The sequence below is a fragment of the Panthera tigris genome, chromosome F3 (genome assembly GCF_018350195.1).
Source record: "Panthera tigris isolate Pti1 chromosome F3, P.tigris_Pti1_mat1.1, whole genome shotgun sequence".
NCBI classification, from domain to species: domain Eukaryota; kingdom Metazoa; phylum Chordata; class Mammalia; order Carnivora; family Felidae; genus Panthera; species Panthera tigris.
In genome coordinates this window covers 26561159-26583351 of record NC_056678.1, presented here as the reverse complement: position 1 = coordinate 26583351, position 22193 = coordinate 26561159, and the positions used below count along the sequence as shown (strand labels likewise).

At 48.9% G+C, this 22193-nt stretch overlaps 1 protein-coding gene across 2 annotated transcripts in view; it reads left to right on the top strand.

The window, feature by feature from the left end:
• CACNA1E (calcium voltage-gated channel subunit alpha1 E) overlaps positions 1 to 22193 on the top strand; it is a 309331-nt gene that overhangs the window by 233821 nt on the left and 53317 nt on the right. For both annotated transcript variants that reach the window (XM_042976069.1, XM_042976070.1), the window contains exons 17-25: positions 749 to 816; positions 1573 to 1670; positions 5834 to 5890; positions 7017 to 7664; positions 8095 to 8408; positions 10690 to 10849; positions 11992 to 12121; positions 12821 to 12880; positions 13662 to 13768. In XM_042976069.1, the coding sequence (XP_042832003.1) occupies positions 749 to 816; positions 1573 to 1670; positions 5834 to 5890; positions 7017 to 7664; positions 8095 to 8408; positions 10690 to 10849; positions 11992 to 12121; positions 12821 to 12880; positions 13662 to 13768 (1642 nt within the window). The remainder of the gene's footprint in view (positions 1 to 748; positions 817 to 1572; positions 1671 to 5833; positions 5891 to 7016; positions 7665 to 8094; positions 8409 to 10689; positions 10850 to 11991; positions 12122 to 12820; positions 12881 to 13661; positions 13769 to 22193) is intronic.

Genomic DNA, 22193 nt, shown 5'->3' with positions numbered 1-22193 from the left:
AAGAAAGTTAATGCAGTGCATCACAGAAACAGAAGGTCAGTTTGTCACAATGGCACCTTGATTTTCCTATTACGCTGAGGGTAGTTAGACCTGGACTTTTAAGCTGGAACCACTTCTGTGTTCCACAACACATGGACCCCAAAAACAGTTGGAAAATTGGGACTTCAGAGGTTAGAGGTTGGAATAGAAATAGGTTCTATAATGACCTTGTGTGCTCTGTGACATTTTTGTTAAATGAAATATGGAAGACTTCCAGGATAAGAAGAATGAGAGAAATAAGTTAGCATCCCATTATTGAGAACCAATCAGTGATGGAGCTGTGGAATCTCATTTCTTTTCGTCTTTAAGAACAGAGTAGTAGGATTGGTCTAGGTGGGCTTCAGTTCCAGCCTCTCAGAAAGGAGACGTGAGCTCCTGCATTGAGCTCCCTGTTGTCATGTTGTTCAGCCAATCTCTATTCAGTAAGCTGTGAGGAGAGGCCATAGCTATCTAAAGGCCTCCTTATTCCACCTTGGCCCCTGAGTGGTTGGATTTAGCTATTTCTTTGTCCTATGCAAAGAGAAGATAAGTGGAAGAGGGAATATATGTTCCCCTTCAGACAGGGCTGCATAACCCCTGCTTAATCAATGCTTTGGGGTAACTTCTGTTCCTGCTGGTATCCCAGGCAGGAAAGACCTAGAGATGCCGTCTCAGTCTTGCTGAAGCCTTTTGTTTTTCTTACTCACCCGTCCTTAACTCATCACCCCAGACACACTGCTGAATGTGTTCTTGGCCATTGCTGTAGACAATCTGGCCAATGCCCAAGAGCTGACCAAGGTAAGCATTCTCTGGGGATCTGATGGTTCTCTAATGCCATTGGGCACTTCATCAACTGGGTAGATGATGAAATGGGAATGATATATCTGTTTTGCATACCTCACAGGATTATTGTTAGGATCAAGTGAAATAATGTATGTGAAAAACAGAGCAGGCTAAGTAAGATGTGTGTTCTTAGTAGCTCTAGTCATTTCACCTGAACTGGCTTTCCCCAGTGTCATCACAAAGAGGAGACATTTACAACAGGAATATAGGTGAGGGGATGGGGTCCCTGCCTGATCACTTGGGATGATGCCACTCAGCTTGGCAGAGGAGAGGGCATGAGTAGAGGCACAGTCTCAGCATTTTACTTCACGGGGTTCTGCCTAGAAGGGCCCTGCTCCATCACTTCCAGATACTGCAGAACATCTGAGAGGTGTTGGCTCTAGCTTCTGACCTCCATAGCTGTGGGTAGCTCCACTGAGGGCTAGGAGCTTGGGGTAGAATTCTATGGATTTCCTGAAGAATTGTGAGGAAACCTTTGGGGCAAGGTGGAAACCAGAAACTGGCCATGCCAGGGCTGAAAGGGTTCTGTTTCCAAAAGGGCCTGGCGCCTGGCCTCCTGAAGTCTCTGAGCCAACCCACCTCAAACTGCCTTGGTTAACCTCTTCTCCTGCCTTCCTCATTTCACCTGGTCTCCAGAACTTGGGGGGAGAGCCAAGGCAGCTATTCTCCTTCACGGGGATACCAGCAAACCCATCCCTGTTCTGTGTCTAGGATGAACAAGAAGAAGAGGAGGCCTTCAACCAGAAACATGCATTGCAGAAGGCCAAGGAGGTCAGCCCGATGTCTGCACCCAACATGCCTTCTATCGAGTGAGTTGGCTGTCCCCACTTCAGTGACCCCTGGGCTCCTGTGCTAACAGCCAATTAATTCATCAACTCAGAATGGTGTATTATCAGAGGATGCCTACTCCATGCCAGGAGATGTCCTGTGAATATAGCAGTGACCAAGATGAAGTCTCTGTTCTCCCAGAGCTTTTATTTCAGTGAGCTAGATAAGAAACATACGTAAATAATTTTAGACAGTGATAATTGCAGTAAGGTAAATAAAACAGGGTAATAGTGCAGAGGAATAAGAATTGGGCGGAGTACTTATAGGCAGTCTGGGAGGGATTCCTTGACGAGGTGATATTCAAGCAGAGATCTAAATATGGAGAAGGCAGTCATGTAAAATTATGAAGGAAGAGTGTCCTCCAGCAAGGTGCAGTGAGGCTGATATGCAGGGAGCAAAGAAGACTAGGAGACAAGGCCAGGGAGATCCTGAAGGACCAGGTAAAGGATTTTAGCTTTTATTCTAGTGGCAACCATGGAAGGTCTAAAGTGGAAGGATGGGTATGACATGATTTACACTGATAGTAGGTCACTCTTCCCTGAGAGTGGATTTGTAGGGGCCAAGAGTGGAGGTGGGGAGACAGATTTGGCCATTAGAGTAAAGTAGGTGACATATGATGGTAGTTGAGACCATCGTAGCCATGGAGGAGATGAGAAGCAATCACATTCAGTCTGTGCTTTGGAAAGAGAACCAACGGGAAGAGGTGATAGATTAAATGTCATGGGGGTGGGGATAAAAAAATATTTCTCTCAAGTTTTAAGGTTTGATGCCTAAGCAACTGGGTAGATGGTGGTGGTATTTACTGATAGTCTAGAGAACAGTGCAAGATTCATTTTGGCCACATTAAATTTGAGATACTTAGAGGACATCCAAGTGAGGATGTTGAATAGGCCATTGGTTACATGAGTCTGAAGCTTAGAAGAGAAGTCAGGGTTAGAAATAAAGATTTGGGGGGAGCCATTTGTGTTTGGATGGCATTAAACTCTCAGCATGAATGAGCTGGCATGGAGTGAATCGTAGTGGAGACAGAGCTGCTAAGGACAGAAACCCAGAGCACTCCTGTGCCTCAAGGTCCAGCAGACGAGAAACCTGCAGAGGAGACTGATGGGGGCAATTAGGAGTAGGAAGAAAGAACAAGGAAGGGTCATGTCCTGGAGACCTGGAGAAGAAAACTCTTCAAGAAGTAGCGACTGGACAGTACAGCTAACTACTGTTGAGAGATCACATGAGATGAAGACAGAGAAGGGACCATTTCTTTTGGCAAAATGAAAGTTGTTGTGGACCTTCAGTTTCAGTGGCCCGGTGGGAACAGAATCCAGATGGAATGAATTAGGGGGAGGATGAGAGATTAGAGAGTGGAGCAGCAAGTATAGACTTTGAGGATCCAAGTCTGAACCTGTGGTTGCTGGTAGAACTAGCAGGAACTAGCAGGGTGTGGGCCCTGTGTGGAGCTGGAAGAAGGTGTTGGAGGAAGGGCTGAGAATCCCTGTTGTGACTTCTGAGCCTGTGCAAGGCCTATGTGGGCATCCCTGGGGATCGATGGGGAGACTTTGAGACCCCTGGTAGGTATAACTCTATCCTGACACCAGACCCCGTTATCTATTCCCTGAAGCTGGTAAAGGAGGAGCCTTTCTTTGCCAAGTGCTCATGGGAAGGTCTCTGAATGTCTGCTGCCTTTCCCTGTAGAGGCATTCTTGGTTTTATGTGGGGGTCTCCTTCCCCTGGATGATCCTCATCTTGCCCTCACCTTTCAGAACTGAAGGTTTGGCCTCTCAGCCCCTTCTTTGTGCGTGAGAAAATGCTGCCCTGAAAATTTGTTAAAGATTGATGGAGAAAGGCAGAACAACTCCTTCCTCTCTGGAATAATCTCTGGGCCTTGAGTAGTTCTTTCCCCACCTTCCTTGCACTCGTGAGTTTGGGTTAAAAATACACACACACACACAGGTATGCAAACATGCTGGTGGGTAGGGCTGGCTGTCACTTCGGAGTGGGTGGTTCTATTTACTGAGATGAGGAAGCCTGAGGAAGAGTGGGTTTGGAGACGTGAGTTGGGAAGATGCTTGGCCCAGAGTAGAAACTCACTATTTATAGAATGAAAGAATGAATGAAATGCTGGTAGGGCATAGGGCTGTAGGCAGTGAGCTGTGTGTGTATCTGGGCCTGGAGAGGTGGAGGAAGGTGCTGTAACTCTCCACGATGAACAGAGATACGGCTCTGGTTGCAGTACGTTGCTGTAGGGTATGTGCTGCTGCTGGGAACTATGTCAAGGTGGGTGTGTGCTGCTGGGGAGGGCAAACGAGACCCCTGATTTCTGGGCTGCTGTATAACCAAGGTGTGGCTGTCTATAAAGAAACATGAAAAGCGTGTTGTTACAAATCAGAAGGTCTGAGGGCTGGTTCTGTAACTCACATGCTCAGTATACTTGGAGAGAGAGCCACTTAGGATTCTAGAATGTCTGTTTCCCCATCTTTGAAATGGAAAGAACGCCAGCTGCCCTTCCTGATCCACAAGGTTCATGTAAGGTGTATGTGAGGTCACATATGCATGAGTTGGGAGATATGTCGATGCTTCTCTGTATGATTTTAAGAATGAAGGTATATTCATGATGGGGTGTGAATTTGGATCTTCGTATGTGTGAATGGAGGAGTGAAGAGGAGTTTGAAGTGTATCTGATTTGTGTGGGAATTAAAAGTTGGGTCTCTCTTTGACTGGTCTGTGTATGTGTGTGTGTGTGTGTGTGTGTGTGTGTGTGTGTGTGTGTGTGCGCGCGCGCACCTGTGTGCATTCACAAGAAAGAGAATTCTTCCATGTACTTAAACTCTTACACATGTGCTTCTGGAGAACGGCTATTTGAGTATTTGAGAATTTGCAAATAGACGGCAGAATCTGCCTTCCCTAGTGGGTGTGCATGCTGCCTGGCTAGTGTGTGTGCTTCTATTTCTATATGCTACCCATGCTCCTTGGCACCGCCAGCCCACGTGTGCCTTATTGCATTGCAGCTGCCTGTGCTGAAGGGTGCATGCAGACGGGGGGCTCACAGGCATCTCCACTCTGTGGATGCGTGTACACATTGTGCCTCTTCCAGATGCCAAGCGAGGCTCCAACCAGCTGCCTCTACTCCCTCCGCCCACCCCCATGTCAGGCTCCCCTGTGCATGTGAGACATGGCAGTTGAGCAGTGCCGCTTTACCTAGCATGTTCTCCATTGGTCAGGGAGGGCGCAGCACTTGCCAGCCTCCTAGGTCTAGTCAGGGGCCCACTGGGCCAAACTGGGGCTGTCAGCCCGGGACTTGGGGCGAGCTCACTCCACAGGTGTCCCAGATGTGTTGTCCTCTACCTGAGCATTGATCTTGCAGTGACGGCTTTGTTTGTACGAGTCCTTTTTGCCTTTGTGGGTGATTCCCACACCCTGCCTGTCTGACCTTCTATCGAGCTTGTAAACAAAAGGAAACAGCATGTGTATGTCTGTAGAAAGATTTTTTTTTTTCCCCTGTGCATGACTAAGAAGGTTATTACTGTGTTTTACCTGGATGAACAGATGGAACCTGGAAGACCTCTGGCCAGGGTCACTGTGTTGCACAGTTGCAGGGGACATGGCACATATCTTGAAGTACATGGACAGCAGCTCATGGAGTGGTGACCCTGCCTCTGGCCATGGGCTACTGCGTGGCTTTGATGGTGTGCATGGCAAAGCATTTGTTCTTGCATATTTTACAGTGATTGGAGTGATGAGTTGTGAAGTCACACCCCTGTGAATATCCTGGAAATGATGGAGGGAAATACAACTTTCATGCAAGTTTATGCGGTTTCCAGAATAGCTCTCTTGAAGGGTATTTAGGTACAGGTGTGAGTGCCGGGCATGATGATCGAGCACCTGAAGCTACGTACTCTACGAAATGACATATCCATTGTGTCCCTGCATGTACGCTTCAAAAACTAGATCCGCGTGTTTGCACAGAGTAAGAATCAAAGGTCACTCCCTTGGCAAATTGAAGGTCGGGAGTCTACGGAGGGCAGCAGGCATGTGGAGAACGTACGGGCACGTAGAGGACTCTGTGCCTCTTCCTGAAAATTGGCTGGTGGCTGTGGGGCTTGTGGTTCCAGGAGGTTGGGGTGAACTGAACCTGTTCGTTTTTCTTTCCCAGAAGAGACAGAAGGAGAAGACACCACATGTCGATGTGGGAGCCACGCAGCAGCCACCTGTATGTGTGTACCGGTCTGCGTGTTTGTGAGTGGTTATGTGTGTGTGTAGGGACACCGTGTCTTTGTTCTCACCACACAGTGGGCAGAGTGGCACTGGGTGTGTATGTCAGTGTGCGTTGTGGTGTGCGCGTGTGTTCCGTGCACATGGTTTGTGAACACTATCCTCTGCACCTTCCGACATGTGCTTATATCAGTGTGTGTCTAAGGTATGTGACCCTGTGTGTTGTTCACTCCTCTGCGCGGCCTGTGAGTGGGCACGCGTTGGTGTGGGTAATTGGTGTTGGTGGGTGTGCCTTGCACGTAGGCAGTTGTGTACAGCCAGGTGTGGGCCTCAGTGAGGATGCGTGTGGGCACATGTGAGTGAAAGAGTAGGTGACTACCCTTCCGCCCGTGTGAGCCCACTCCCGCGTGCTCTCCTGCGTGCATATGTCTGCGTGTTCCTGCCGCCACATGAGATGTTCAGCAGCGGCTTGGAGAATGAGCTGCTGGTGGGCTCTACACGTGCAGCCTGTGGCTTTTATCAGCTGTTGTGGAAGAGATCCACGGCACTCTTATTTTTTGAGGGGGATGACTCCGTGGGTCTGCCTGTCACTGCCGTCCGTCATCCTCCAAGAGTAGCCCACCATTGCGCCTTTCAGCCTGTGCTATCCCAGGCTGTCATCTGAGGGACCAAAGACAGGGAGAGTAGGAGGAAGAAAGATCTCTGACCTTGAATTAAGGGCCAGTGGTGAGCAGAGGGTGGGTACAGGTTGGTGCCCTGAGAGCAAAGGAGAACAGGGGAGTGAAAACCTGGTAAGCCTTCTACTCCTCTCCTGCAGGCCCTGGGGGCTCAGTCCTAGGCTGATCCCTGCCCGCCCTTCGACTACTGCAGAGCAGGGATTAGGGTGGGAAGCCCCACACACCAGGAGGCGCTGGTCCAACCACCTACTCGTGCGTGGCCCACTCGGCTCCTTGCATCTCTCTGTGCTTCCTGTCTGCAGGTCCTAGGCTCTCCCGTTTGCTGCCCCCCATGTGTCCCACCCCTTTCCCGTGGCTACTGAGGGCTGGTCTACACCCTTGTGGCTCCCTCCCTGGCCTTCAGCAGTCAGCTCCTGACCGTGGTCCTCACCCTTTCCTCTTTGGCAGGAGGGAGCGGAGGCGCCGGCACCACATGTCAGTGTGGGAGCAGCGCACCAGCCAGCTGAGAAGGCACATGCAGATGTCTAGCCAGGAGGCCCTCAACAAAGAGGAGGCCCCACCAATGAACCCCCTCAACCCCCTCAACCCACTGAGCCCCCTCAACCCACTCAACGCCCACCCGAGCCTCTACCGGAGACCCAGACCCATTGAGGGCCTGGGCCTGGGCCTGGAGAAATGTGAGGAGGAGCGCATTAGCCGCGGGGGGTCCCTCAAGGGGGACGGAGGGGACCTGCCGAGTGCCTTGGACAACCAGAGGAGCCCCTTGTCCTTGGGCAAACGGGAGCCACCATGGCTGGCCAGGCCGTGTCATGGGAACTGTGATTCGACCCAGCAGGAGGCTGGGGGAGGGGAGACTGTGGTGACCTTCGAGGACCGGGCCAGGCACAGGCAGAGCCAGCGGCGCAGCAGGCACCGTCGTGTCAGGACCGAAGGCAAGGAACCCTCCTCCACCTCCCGGAGCAGGTCTGCCAGCCAGGAGCGGAGTCTGGATGAAGGGGGGCCCACCGAGGGGGAGAAGGACCGCGAGCCCAGGGCCAGCCACGGGGGCAAGGAACCCACAATCCAGGAAGAGGAAAGAGGCCAAGACTTAAGGAGGTAAGTTAGCCGCAGGAGTGCCCTGGAGGCATCGAGCCCTCCTGGTGTTAAGGATGCTTCAGTACAATCCCGCCTGGCCCTCACTTTTCCCTTTTATAAAATGGAAATGATACTGACACAACCTTTATAAGGCATGTGTAAATATGACACACAGTGGGCTCTGTCCCCCTGAAACCCAGAGACTGGTCTTCTAGGGCATCTCCTGTTGGGTGTGGGTCATAGGTGGATGGATGGGAATAAGGCACGGACAGCGCCCGTGGGTCTTAGCTCCTCTCTGCCTGGGTGGGTGGGGGTGAGAGGCAGCAGATGCCATGCTCCGAGCGAGGCTCCTTGCGCTTCCCCCCACTTTCCCTCTTGCCTGGCTCACCAGCCACTTTAGAACATCTTCTTCTGATCTGAGCACCAGCCGTCTCCTCCTCTGTCTCCGCAGGACCAACAGTCTGATGGTGCCCAGAGGCTCCGGGCTGGCAGGAGCCCTCGATGAGGCCAGCACGCCCTTAGTCCAGCCGCAGCCAGAGTTGGAAATGGGGAAGGACACGGCTCTGACAGAGCAGGAGCCGGAGGGCAGCAGTGAGCAAGCTCTGCTGGGGGATGTGCAGTTGGACATGGGCCGGGCCATCAGTCAGAGTGAGCCCGACCTCTCCTGTGTCACGGCCAACACGGACAAGGCCACCACTGAGAGTACCAGCGTCACCGTCGCCATCCCCGACGTGGGCCCCTTGGTGGACTCAACTGTGGTTCACAGTGAGAACACAAGTCCCTGTCCCCCTTCACCCTCACCACCCATCCCACCCAGGGCTGGGGACAGTTATGGCTCCGGAGTCGCTCAGTAAAGCTACGTGAAAAACCCCACCAGCGGGACGAAATCATTCTTCAGCAAGGAAACAATAGGAGCAGTTTTATCTAGGTTTGCAGGAAAAATAAGTTAGAATTTTCTCCATCTTTAGTTTTATCTGTAAAATTTGCTTACGCCTTGGCCCCTGTGACCATCATAGAGACGTCAGAGAGATCACATGTGGTTTTGTAGCCAGATGTATATACGTGGCTATTTGATCTATCGTGTGAACACTCGATGGCACTCTCCAGGACCTCGGAGGGGCCATGTCACCCGGACAAGTTAGGGAACCCATGTGGAGCAGGAGATGGTCCAGACCGCTTAGTGTGTGGCTTCCAAACCTGTTTCTCCTGAGGCCTCAGTTTGTCAACCCTAAAGTGAAGCACTGAACTGGGTGATCACTGAGGTCTTCCTCAGCACTAACATTTTATGAATTTATTACTCTTATTTACTCTTTTCTCCTAGGAGCTTTTACTCAGTTTCTCTGATAGATTCCTCAGGCAATGGATGTTAATCTCCAGACCTCTAAAGGAAACAGCAGAAAGCCCCCATCTACCCCCATCCCTGCCCTAGCCTAACCTCACCCCTATCCTCACTTCAGCCCCACCCCCTTTCCTGCCCTAACCCTGCCTCTATCCCCGTACTAAACCCACCCCCACCCCAACTTCACCCCCACCCCTCACCCCACTTCCATTCCTGCATTAATTCTGGCTGCCGCCTCATGCTCACTGAATTATGACCAGAGGACTCTACCCTTGCTTTTTTTTCCTTCTGATTTTTCCCATATATTTCTATTTTCATAGGACAGTCTCCTCTTCCTGTTTTTCTTTCTTCTCCCTCTCCATTGCTTTACTTTCTGTACACTCAAAATGCCAGTACTGCTTTAAAAAGTGAAGTCTCCCATGTTCACTGCTCCTGAGGTTGGTTGACTTGGGCATGTCTCAGGATGTCAGACTCACAACCTCTTGTGGTGTGTGTTTAATTTTATGCTTTAATAAGTAAATCTTTTGGACCCTCTCTTATGAGAAACATCAAGAAAGTTTGGCCTTCCGCTGCTCCTGTCCTGGGGCTAGTCTATGGCCTTGGTCATAGGTAAGGGCATAATGTCAGAGGGATCTGGGATCATTTACCTTTTGGAAGGACCCAGAAAGCCAGAGCTTCAGAGCTCTGCTGCTTGCACAAGGCTCCAGGGTAGAGTTGGTCACTGTGAGAGAACAGTGGGAGAGTTTGACTGAATCCCTTGCCCACTCAACTTTAGCCTCCCTGCCACTTAACCCACACTGTAAGTTGCATGTGGAAACTGAGGGTGGCGGCCCAAGAGCTCCACTCAGTCTCTGACTCCTTCATCCTCCTAGCCCTGGAAGCCCGTCATGGTCCCATATTTGCATGAATATTGCATTCCCGTTTCAACATTAATCACGACTGGAAAAAGCACAGCCAGAGAGTCAGCTGCAAACAGAGTAATGGTTTCTTAAAATCTTCCATTGCAGTGTGATATCATTGAAAGGATATAGGATTTTGAGTTGGGAACTAGCTGTATGAACTGAAGATAGATAACTTGAATTCCCTGAACTTCACTTTTCCCATCTGTATAATGGACATAATGTATGCCGCTCAAGGTGTATTGTTGTGAAAATTCAGTAAGTAAATGTAGACAAAGAATCTAGATTTTTAGATATAACTTTGTAAGCCTTACAACAGAAATAATCGTTCTGTTACCCTGGGAAACATGATTATTACTATTTTTTTAATGTTTACTTATTTTTGAAAGAGTGAGACAGAGTGCAAGTGAGGGAGGGGCAGAGAGAAAGGGAGACCCAGAATCTGAAACAGGCTCCAGGCTCCGAGCTCTCAGCACAGAGCTCGACACAGGGCTTGAACTCATGAACCATAAGATCGTGACCTGAGCTGAAGTCGGACACTCAACCTACTGAGCCACCCAGGTGCCCCACATGATTATTATTTATATGCCCAAAAAGGCTGTCATGTAAAATTAGGGTGAGGGTCAGGCTAGGAGGAGAGTAAGGGCTTCACAGTGTAATCTAACAAACCCAGTGCCTGCAGGGTGCCTGGCTAGATGCATTCCTGTAACCCCTTCCCCTCGTCTCTATCCCATCCCTATGGAAAACAAAAGGTGCTATTCTCACATGCAGTGAGGTTTCTGATGATTTCAACATGTGCCTTTCACAGTCAGCAACAAGACTGATGGAGAAGCCAGTCCTTTGAAGGAGGCAGAGATCAAAGAGGAGGAGGAAGAGGTAGAGAAGAAGCAGCAAAAGAAGGAGAAGCGTGAGACGGGCAAAGCCATGGTTCCCCACAGCTCTATGTTCATCTTCAGCACCACCAACCCGTAAGGCACCTTCCTATCGCTCGCCCTTTGGCACCATGGTAGACGACCAGGGTTAGAGCCAGAGTTGGGGTGATGAGGAGGAGAGACGAGGGTCCGCTCGCCCCCCGATCCTTCTCAGTGAACTGTGGCCAGACATCTGAAACATGCGGGGTGCTCCCTGGTAGAAGTGTGTCATGAGGTTGAATCGCCTCTGAGCTCTGTGCTGCATCTGAAGAATAATTTAAGACTGAGAAGCATGAGCAATGTCATGAGAAAAGGACCCTTTACCTCAAATTGTTCAGTAGGTTGTGTCGAGGGCTGGGGTGGGAGCAAGGAAATCTACTTGGGATGTGTCACCAAATATTTCTGTGGTGGACAGAACTGAGAATATGGAGCCTGGAATAAATAGACCACCCACTGGAGTTTAAGAGGATTGGTCCCACTGCCCTATATGTGGATTTTGAAATGGCATGTTCCTCAAAGCAGAGGTAGGGCCATGAGATGGAGGTGGCAGAGAAGATTCTGGAAGGTTAGACTGAGCTGCCTTTGCCCTGGAAATGAGCAAGATGTACGCATAGACCAGCTTCTGAGGCTAGGAAGACAGAAAGGTTTTCAGTGACCACACGGGCAGTATTCAGACAAGCCTCTGGGAGGGAAGGAACTTGGGCTAAGGTATATCGGGTCACCTGAGTCCAGAATACAATCTATAGAATATGATCACTTTAATCAGAATACCTGGGGCTCATGAAAACCTGTTGTTCCTCTCATCAGGAATCTTAGAATCAAGGTCTATTTTTGCATTTCTGGCTTCCTATGATTTCCTTGCTATGCCCCAGTTTCTGTACAGTGGGGGAGGTGACACTGAGATACAATGGAGGGTCCCATGTAGCTATGCTGAGTGCGTGTAATCTGATGCTGGCTGCTCCCGTGCCTGCAGATAATGTATCTGGCTTGCGTACCGTAGCCTCTAACCGATCTGATTACCTTCTCCCACTGGAGCTTTAAATCAAGGGTGGTGCCTGAGAAATTAAATTGCTCTCCCCATGGCTTCCTCTGGCCAGGGCCTGGCTGTCTGGAAGAGGCTGATGAGCATGAGGGTGGGGAGTAAGAGATGGGGATGGGAGGGAAGCAGAGGCAGCTCAGAAGCCCCTTCCACCCCACAGGATTCGCAGGGCCTGCCACTACATTGTGAACCTGCGCTACTTTGAGATGTGCATTCTCCTGGTGATCGCAGCCAGCAGCATTGCCCTGGCAGCCGAGGACCCTGTCCTGACCAACTCGGAGCGCAACAAAGTGGGTGCACGGGAGCCGTTTGCAACCTCCGTAATACCCTGGTACCCACCCCATCCCAGCCCCTCCCCATCCCAGCATTAAAAGTGAATTAAGGCAGGTTCCTGGGGAGTGAAGAAGGGTTAAGAAATGGTCCATTCCAGTCCCTCAGGGCAAAGTAGGGACCATTTCAAGACCAGCCCCTTTTCTCCAGTCCCCACTCCCCAGCCACACTGTGTGCTGTTATGTTTCAGCAGTGGGCCTTCTCCCCCGAGCCAGCCAGGTCTTACAGAGTCATGTAGGGTCATGAGGGATGTACATGAAGTTGGGGAGCTGAAGCTCTACCCCAGGCTGCTGAGACATCTCCCGGAGGTCCTAAGGGTGTATGTTGGGAAGTATGAGGGAGGTCAGGAGGATTGGAACTGACAAGGATTCTACGTCCTGAGGGAGATATTTGTGGGGCCATTCAGACCCAAGAAGTGAAGTTCTGCCCAAGGGGAGGGAAGAGCCAAGGACTGACTGCTAAGTCATGCCGTTCCAGCAGTAACGCCTGGCCCCCCTCCTCCTGTGTCCAACTAGCAGGCCCAATCCCAAGCTTCTGTCCTGAGGTAGAAACGAGTTGGGGTGGGGGTGCAGGACTGCATGCACACGGGCAGTCAGGCATGTGTATAGCCTGGTGGCCACACGTGATGCTCTTCCCCTTCATGGATATGTGTCTTACAGGTCCTGAGGTATTTTGACTATGTTTTCACTGGCGTGTTCACCTTTGAGATGGTTATAAAGGTAAAAGCCCCTAGAGAAAAGCTGGGCTACGGGGTTTAGATGGGTCATGTGTCTGCTCCTTTAGTTTGGTGCCCTTCCCCAGTGCTGCCACCTACCAGCCAATGACAGAACCTCAGTAGGGCCTCCAGCCACGCCTCCTCTGGCCTCAGAATTCTGATGAAGTCTGTTATGATAAGATGTTGTGGTACAGCACGTCTGCGTGGATCTGTTTAGACTGGGGCAGACCTGTGGGTATGGCCCAAGGGGAGCCAGGCCCACTCTCAGGCAGGCAGTGGGAGTGCAGACAGGGGTGGGGATTGTACTCACCTCCCCAGTGTGCTCCCTGGTCTGAGCCTGGGCACGTGCCAAGGCAAAGGGTTGGCTAGGGATGGGTCTTCCTGGACACCATGTAGTTCAGCTGCCCTCACTGCCCCCCATTCTGTTTCCCACATCCTAACACCCCACATTTCTATTCTTTTCATAGTCTCCCTTATGTGGGGTTCCCTCTGTGCATATGTGGCGACGCCTGGTGCTCTGAGCCACTAATGGAGGAAGGAATGTGGCAGAGTTCTGTGAGAGCCAAGGAGTCTAGTTGAACCCTGGTGGCTATGACAAGGGGCCTCGGGCTTCAGAGTGAGGTGAAGAGAGACGTGAGACATGTCCTCTTGCTCTTCAGGTCCTTGTGCAGGGTTGATTGTAGAGACAATGGCAGTAGGGGCATTGTCATGGGGAGCCCTGAGCTCAGGGTGCATTGCCGACACCAGTGGGCTCATGCCTGGCTGTTCACATCTTTCTCCTTCAGATGATAGACCAGGGCTTGATCCTGCAGGATGGGTCCTACTTCCGAGACCTATGGAACATCCTGGACTTTGTGGTGGTGGTTGGCGCATTGGTGGCCTTTGCTTTGGCGTAAGTGTAACTCTTTCTTCTTGTTTGATTCCCTTTTGTCTCTTCTTCCTGAGACCTTGATTTTAAGGCCTCTCCAAGGCCAGCCTGAGAAACAGTTCACTCAGAGTGGTGCCAAAGAGAGCTGCCCTTGAAATCTGCTTCCCGCTTGCCCTCTGTGGTACTTCTAGGAGCCTTATATCTTCAGCTCACATGCCCGAAACAGTAGCACTGGTGAAGGAGGAGCTGGGAAAGTCCTTAGGGAGAAGTCAGAGGCCCTGGGGTTCCTTTCTTGGAGATGAGGAAGCATGGGCAGGTGCTCACCCATGTGGGCAGTGCCTCCAGGGGCTCAGGAAGGGACCCAGGGACAGCTTACATATCTCTCGTTTCTTGATTCTCTCAAACAAAGAATCAGCTTGAAAGAAGAATGTAGAGCGTAGAATAAAGTTAGGGAATCACAGAATCTTGAGCATGAGGAAACTCTCTGCTCATGAGCAGAGATACCCCAGAGAGATTTCAGGGACATCAGAACCATGTTAATACGTTTAACTCCAGAACGTAAGATTTAGGAACTTCCTTGATAACACACTGAGGAAGACAGTCTTAAACTGTTTAGGTAACTAAACCGTGTTCATTACATTTGGGGATTTTTTTCCCCCAAACATTGATCCAGCTGTAGCAGGTTTTCAACCACATTCCGACATTCCTGTGGAATCCGACGAAGGAAGGGGCTCTCATAACCCTCCAGGGTATAGCTGGGAAATACACATGGTGTCAGGGCCTTTTCCCTAAGCTGGTATGTCGAGTACCCTCAGATGAATGACAGCCTTTTGGGCTCTGTCTGTACCTTGTTCCACCACCAGAGCAGCCTCCCCCCCTTTCCTAGGTGGTGCAACAGGCTTCCCTCCAGACTCTTCAACTACAAGAGCTGAATCTTCTAAGCAAGTCTGGCTTCAGTGTGATGAGGCTGAAGAGAAACATTTGGGAGTTGTTGTCAGTGATAGCAACTGAAAGAGGGAAGGGGCAAAATACCTGCATAGGTTTGACCTTCCCAGGTCCAAGAAAGGGGTCATCCATCCCCCACCCCCCCGCTCCCCAAATACCATAAGCTTCCATTTCTGTCTACCCTGGCAGAGAAAGAGGTGGGGTGAGATTTAAGAAGAAACATTCCCCAAGTGGCTGAGGGTAGGGAGCTCTCTGTGGGAGAGATGAAAGGTCTCCAGCTGTCCTAAGAATCTAAGATCTCCCAGAACCTAGAAGTAGGCTATTTGAATTGCTGTCCCAGCCATGAGGGACCCCCCCAAAGGAGAGCCAGGGTGAATGTGGCTTATGACCCTGAGCTGACCTTGCAGATCAATTTCAGTGTCCCTTGTCCCCCGTGTACACCAGTATATTAACCCCTATTAGAGTCGCATGGAATCACCTGTGTCTCTCACAACAGGAAAGACTCCTGTTAGACATGACTGAGCTATTTCCAAGGAAATTTCACAAAAGCATGGCATTTTCCCAAACATCTCTACCTCATGTGAATTCTCACCTCAAGACAAAAATCAAGGCAGCTCTGGCTGTACCAGGGGGACTCCCAGCTCCTCTTCCTCCTTCTTAGAAAGAAGCATTAGAGTCCTTTTTCCTAAGGAGGCCTATTTATTTGGTAAGGGATAAATATCACCTTTGAGTTTCTAAAAGGTCAAGTTCCCTTTTCATTTTGTCAATTCATTTGCTTACATTATTCACCATATTGTTCTTCTTTCTTATTTTGATCTCAATAAAGTAGTTTGTGTCTTTTTGAAGAAATGAAAGACAAGGAGAGAAGTATATCAAGGAATCCACCCCATCTTTAGGAATCTCATTGGGGTGACAGGACATAGTGGGAGGAAGGTGTGGGCTGTGGACTTAGGCAGGCCCTGTTTTGAATCCCAGCCCCTCTATTTACCTGCATCATGTGCTAGAGCAACATAGCAAGACAGTAACCCTTTTATCCTCAATTTCTCATCTCTGAAATGGAGTGAAAATAATGTGTATAGAGTGCTTAGCATAGGGCCTGGCACAGTGTAAGTGATCAATAAATGTTAATTTCCTTCCTTATGCTTCCATTCTCTCACCAAGCCTAAACATGGAAGACAAGTATGTGTTGATATATAATGTGTGAAAATAGTTGAAGATGAACACAGAGTGGTTTCCAAGACTTGTTTTACACACACGCACGCACACACACACACACACACACACACACACACACACCACCTTGTGCCTACGTGCCAGGTATATAGGTGCCCATGGGAAAAAGTTGCATCTTAGAGGAAGCCTTTGCATGCCTGCCCCATGTCCACAGTCCAGCTGTCTCTCCTCAGATCCAGAGCGAGGACGATGGGCTGGAGGGTTGTCACCTGTCTTGTTCTCTTTTTGTACCCTTTGAAAACATGGCGGTGGTGGCTTTGGTGCTGGTGGCAGGGAAGCCTTAACAGCCCCGGAACCGAAGCCTGTCTGTTGGTCCTCAGACCAGGTACAGTGCAGGGAACCCCAAGAACCCTCGGGTTCTGGGGTCCACACTTATGTGATGGATTGAGAGTTATGATCCATCACTTGCTTTTAGTGATGTCACTTTCTGAACTTTTTCTTAATTTCCCTGGAAATGTAAATGGTACCTGCTCACCCTTCTCCATCCACTGTCTTTTGTTACCATCCTTCCAAGCTGGCCATGCACATTTCCTCTCCCCTTCCTCCTACTCATGGAACAGGCTCACACCCCTCTTCTCTGGCCTTCGTCACATTTGCTGAGGTCCAGGTAATGCTTTCTCTCGCTCATGTGCCATGCTTCCTAACTCTCTTCTCTCCCTTTCCTCATTAAGGGCACCGGAGAATTCAGCTCTTCCATCACTTTGGTAGGGTTGGCCAGGATCTCCCCTGCCAGCAGAGTGAGGGCCTGGCCTGGGGCAGACAGCGGAAGGAAGCCTGTGTTATACTCTGCCGGGCCATGGCAGGAGGCTCAAGCCAACAGGAAGCCAAATGTGGGGTTTTCTGCACACTTTTCAAGGACCTCCCTCCTTGTGGTTACAACTTCCATTGTTATAACCCATATGTTTGCCTCTGGGAATGTCCACCGTTCAGATGACCTTACTCTAGCCCTATCTCTCTCTCCTCTTTGCAATTGAACCTTGCCCTGCCGAGGTTTCTACTCAGGCTGTTGCTCAGTCTGAGTAGAACTGATGATGATTGCCATGGTAACACCTTTATGTGATGCCTTAGAAGTCATAGGTGACTTGGCATCCCTTCCAACACTACCAGCCAGGGCCCTCTCAGAACCCAGCCCAAGTCCCAAGAGCAATACCCCTAGCCAAGGGGAGGGAATGGCCTGTAGCTGAATTCTCAAAGAAAGCTGCGTGGTCCCCTGAGCCCTCCTGCAGAGGTCTGCACCTGCCATCATGTATGTTTTCTATAAGCATATATGCTGTTTGTGTAGTGGCTGAAGAGAACTCTCTCTTCTCTATAGCTGCGTACTTCAAGTGAAGGGATTCTTTATAATGTAAACCTGACAAATTCTGTTTGGGAACTTTTATTATTGACTTTTGAGGAGGAGGGGAAGGGGATTTATTTTCTAAGTGTGGGCATACCAGGAGATGAGAAAATAAACGGAAAGATACTCACATGGCCCCTTTCCTATTCTTCCCGGTACACTTTTACATTATAAAGCATTTATAAGAACACTCAGGTCTCCTGCCTTCAGCCAGATACCTGTGTAGGGAAGTGGGCAGAGTTTTGGCAGAGGTTGGATATGTTTCTCCTCATTCCACTGCCCTCACAACACCCCACTTTCTGGGCCATATGGAGACACAGAGTGTTTGCCAACTATAAATGTACTGACTGTGCCTTTTCCTCTGTGAGGTTTCAAGAAAAGTCTGGTGAGTGACTGGATCTATGAAACCTTTCTCTTTGATCTTTTTCTATCTGAAAAAGAGGGATTCTTCTGTTTGATAATTATTTTACACCAAAGGGCCAGAAACTGCTTTTCCCAGTGTCCTCACACCCTGTTGCCATCGTTTCTGCTTCCCAGCCTCCTGGATGGGAAAACAAAGATGGCTCCAGCCTTGGCATTTCTGGGTATCTGCATATCAGGTACATTCGGTCACTTTGGGGTGTCTTGCCGGAGTCAGCTGCCTTGTAGGGAAGTCATGTGGCCAACACGTCAGGGTGAGTTCATGAGCTTTATGGGATCTTGCACAGTCATGGTGATGCCCCCTGGCCCTCAGGTTTCATACCTTAAATGTTGAGTGAAGGGATTTGGACAGGCAGGTGGGCAGGGACAGGGTCATAGGAAGAAAGGTGAGGGACATATGTATGTGTGATCTTGCACTCCAACCCAAGCTCCTCACCTTCCTCATTCTCATTGTTCTACAACATGTTACTTGACTAGCTCAAGTCAGGTCACCAGGTGAGCTATCCTAGATTGGATTGTAAACAGTAAACTCACAGCTGATAACGGTTTGTCAACACAAACAATTAAAAAAAATAGCAATTTTGCTCCCATCTCCTCCCCCCATCTGGGGCCTGTGCATCAGTCAGAATCATGCAGGCTCTATGGCAGCTGAGGCCAAAGCTTCCCCTTGCTGTTTGCCATCTTAGCAGGGCACAAGGTAAGGTCAGGGCTCCCTGGCACACAGGGGACCTGGATCATAGCCACACTTGGCCTTTAATTATTCCATGCTTAGCCAGGAAGGAAAAACATGAGTCAATCTGCCTCTCGATGCCAGAAGGAACCAGAATTCCCACATTAGCTTTTATTGCATTCTTTTCATTGAAGTGTGTTGCTTTTCTGACATTTGACACTCTGCCCTAGTCTTTAAGATGAATAAGGCCTTCTGAATGCAGCCACAGTGGCAGAGCCAGTTCTGAATTCATTCAGTGAAATATGCAGATACAATTTTAGGTTCGGGAGGGTCCTCAGGAGCCACAGAATATGGTACCCCAGTTCTACTTTTGTATTTATAAAGGTGTGAATGCGTGCTCTGAAAAAGGAGTGGCTATTCAGAACTGAGATACTAGTGTGCACTTACACTCAGCACAGTAATAGTCGTACAGACATTTTACCCTATACCTGGCTCCTTCCTCCTCTTCCTCACTGTGCGCCTGTGTCTGAGGCAGTCCCCTCAAACCTCAAGCTTTGCTGTGCAACTTCTTTCTTGACAACCCCTATTTTTCTAGAACTGAGAGGGGTGTCTCCCAAAGGAAGCTGTGCCTACACATTCATCTTGTGGGGGAAGAAAAGGAGTGGACACAGTCCTGCTTCATGCAGAGAAGACCCATTTACCATTGAGCCAGACAGGTCATCCAGTCCCACTGTTCTGTGGAAGAAAATGAAGGATTAAAATTAAATTTAGCCATCAGGTAGCCAATTAACTGTGGATTTAGGATGCTGGCTGAGCTGGAGTTGGAAATTTCCAGCAGCGGGCAGAGAGAAGGATGTTGTTTCTTGAGACTCCAGCCTTAAGAGTCACCTCGAGAGTGACTTACCATGACTTTCTGCCCAGACAGGAACACTAAAGGTGATGAATGGCCGTGAAGTCTTGGGGTGCCTACTGCTGGATTGTATCTGAGCTGCCTTGAAAAACAGGTTTTGGGGGTGCCTGTGTGGCTCAGTCAGTTGAGTGTCCAACTCTTCATTTTGGCTCAGGTCATGATCTCATCGTTGATGAGATTGAGCCCTGCGTTGGCCTCTGTGCTATCAGCATAGAGCCTGCTTGGGATTCTCTCTCCCTCTCTTGTTGACCCTTGCCCACTTGTTCATTCTCACTCTCTCACTCTCTGTCTCTGTCTCTCTCTCAAAATAAATAAACATGTAAGAAGACATAGAAAATGGGTTTTGGCATGAATTAGGGGTGACAGAGTAGGAGCCACATGGAGGGGATACCTGAAAGAGATAAGTTCTCAGTCTACCTGCTCTTGGCATTAAGCCCCAGCATGCATGTTTTTTTTGTTTTGTTTTGGGGTTTTTTTTGACGAACACTGAAAAATGCGTTGTCTGTTATATACACCACTGGTGCTGCTGGGGAATGTGCATTTGGAGACCTTTATCATATGTAGGCAATGGGTGTGAATGCCCAAGCAATTCTCTTTATTAACAAGCACAAATTTGGGAGATGGTTGATTATAAATGGACCTCAGCCTGTGGCCACATAACCAAGCAAAATGAGACGGTCCAGTCAGGGAACACAGCCCCATTCACATAGTAGCCAACAATTTGGCTAACCAGCCTCAGATGCAAGAAACACCCTGCACGTGAGGCAAGCCTACACAGATGGAGGAACAGCGCAGTCCTGCAGGGTGAATAGAAATCCACCACAGTGCCCTCCGGATTTAAAAGTAAGTTTTAGAATAGCCCAGAGCAGATGTCATGATGGGACTAGGGAAGGATCCGCTCAGATCGTGTGACCTGCAAGCCATCTGCCTAATCCACACTCACAGAGCCACAGCATAGGGGAGTGTATTGGCTGGACTTTTCCAGCACCAAGGCCTTCTTGGGAAGATCAGCACATGAGGGATCTAGGGTATGTACAGAATGTGAACACTAAGAAGCAAAATCACCATTCCCCAGACCAAATAACAAAACTGCTAGGAGACAGTAAGGGGCTTTGCTGTCTCCTGCTCCTCAGTGCTTAGACCTTCCAGTTACAGCATGGTGCAGCATTTGCAAAGGAGAAAGTTTTCAGGAGCAATGCTGAATGTGTACGGGGAGCTCACTGAGATGCATTTGCCAGAAGGAAAGTACTATGCACTAACCACTTAGCATAGAGTTAGTGCCCTGGTCACAGAGCAAAGAAAGTTGGCAGAGTCACAAAGGATTTAGGGCTCATGGGAGACCCCAAGCAATGCTGAGGTGTGGGTGAGGAAGAAGAATACACAAATAGATGACCTAGTCTTACCTTACAGGTTCTAGACTTTTCTCTGGAGACTAGAATTGCCAACGCAAAGAGGTAAACTATCATTTCCATGGGTCTTTAGAATTTTTAAAGTGCTTTCTCACTAGTTGATTTATCACTCGAAAGTTTTATAGTTGAGAAGCAGATTGCTGGAGACTTTAACTACTTTGACTCATTGGATTAGCTGCAAAACCAGTTTTAAACAACTGGTGCTTTTTATTTCAAGTTTAGGGGCTTTCTCTGTCACATTAAACTTCCTTCTACCTCTGTTGTTGTAGTTATTTCTAAGCCATTAACCCCTGTAAACTCAACTTGGGGGCGTGGCATGGATCTCTTCTCAGCCTACAGGTCCATCTGTCTCTGCTTAGAGACAGACAAGACATATGGACCAGATTAAGAAGGGCGTCCCTGACCCTGTCCATCTTGCTATTCCATCTGTACCTTTTTCTTTCCATGAACCCTTGCAGACCCTAAACTGATTAAGGTTAACAGAGGATAGATAGGTCAATATTTGAGCTCAGGAACTGCTTTCTTTTGCTGTTCCTTCTTTGGTTAAAACCCCCTGTGATTCCCATCTGAAAAAGCACTGTAACATCACAAATAAGGACGTAGATTTCAGAGCCTGACTTAGTTCTGAATCCCAGCATGACGAATTATTCGCTGCCTTAACTGTCTCTATTTCCTCATCCATAGCGGGAATTAAAAATAACTGTGTTTTGGTCTTGTGAGAGACAAGATAAAATATATTCAGTGTCTGATATAGTGCCAAATACTTAGCAAGTGCATATTAAATTTTAGTTATTATTGCCTACCAAATAATAGTCCCAGACACTTTAGCAAGGCTCAAGGCTCCTCACAGTGTGACCTCCTCTCCCCGCCTTACACTCCAGCAAGCCTGGAGGCTCCTTCTTCTCATGCAAGAGATTCCCTCAAATCCCTGTGCTGTTCTCTCTGGGACTCATGGGGGAGGGCAGAAGGCTATTCCACTTAAGGAGGAAGAGCTCTTCAGACCCCGACTCTGCCCCCCATGGAAAGAGTGGTTCCTGGCAGAAATCACTTTGAGAACATGTCCTTTGAGAAAGGGTTGGAAGGGAGGGCGCTGGAAACTGAAGAGTGAAATTACAGTGAATGATGGGTAATTATACATGAAAGATTTGGAGGGCAACTTGACAATTGAGCTGGAAAAGTCTCATCTTTTACTGATGAGATGTAAGAGAAATGTGACTTTTTTTTTTCCTGGAGAGCAGCCAGTAACTTACCAAATAAGTAGGAAAGGCGTGGGGAAAACAGGTGGCCCAAATGAGTCCCAATTAAGGTGGGACCAGTACATCCTACCATGTGAAATTATCCTCAAATTTTAACATTAGAGTTAATTTTTAGACCTGATAAATTTCAGTAATTAGCTAGGCAGTATAAAAAAAAAATTCTGATTATACATGGAGTAGCAAAGACTAACAAAGTGTTATCAAATGATTATATTTAAATGATTTGTAAAAAAAGCACATGAATTATTTCAAAAATAATGTGCCTCAGTT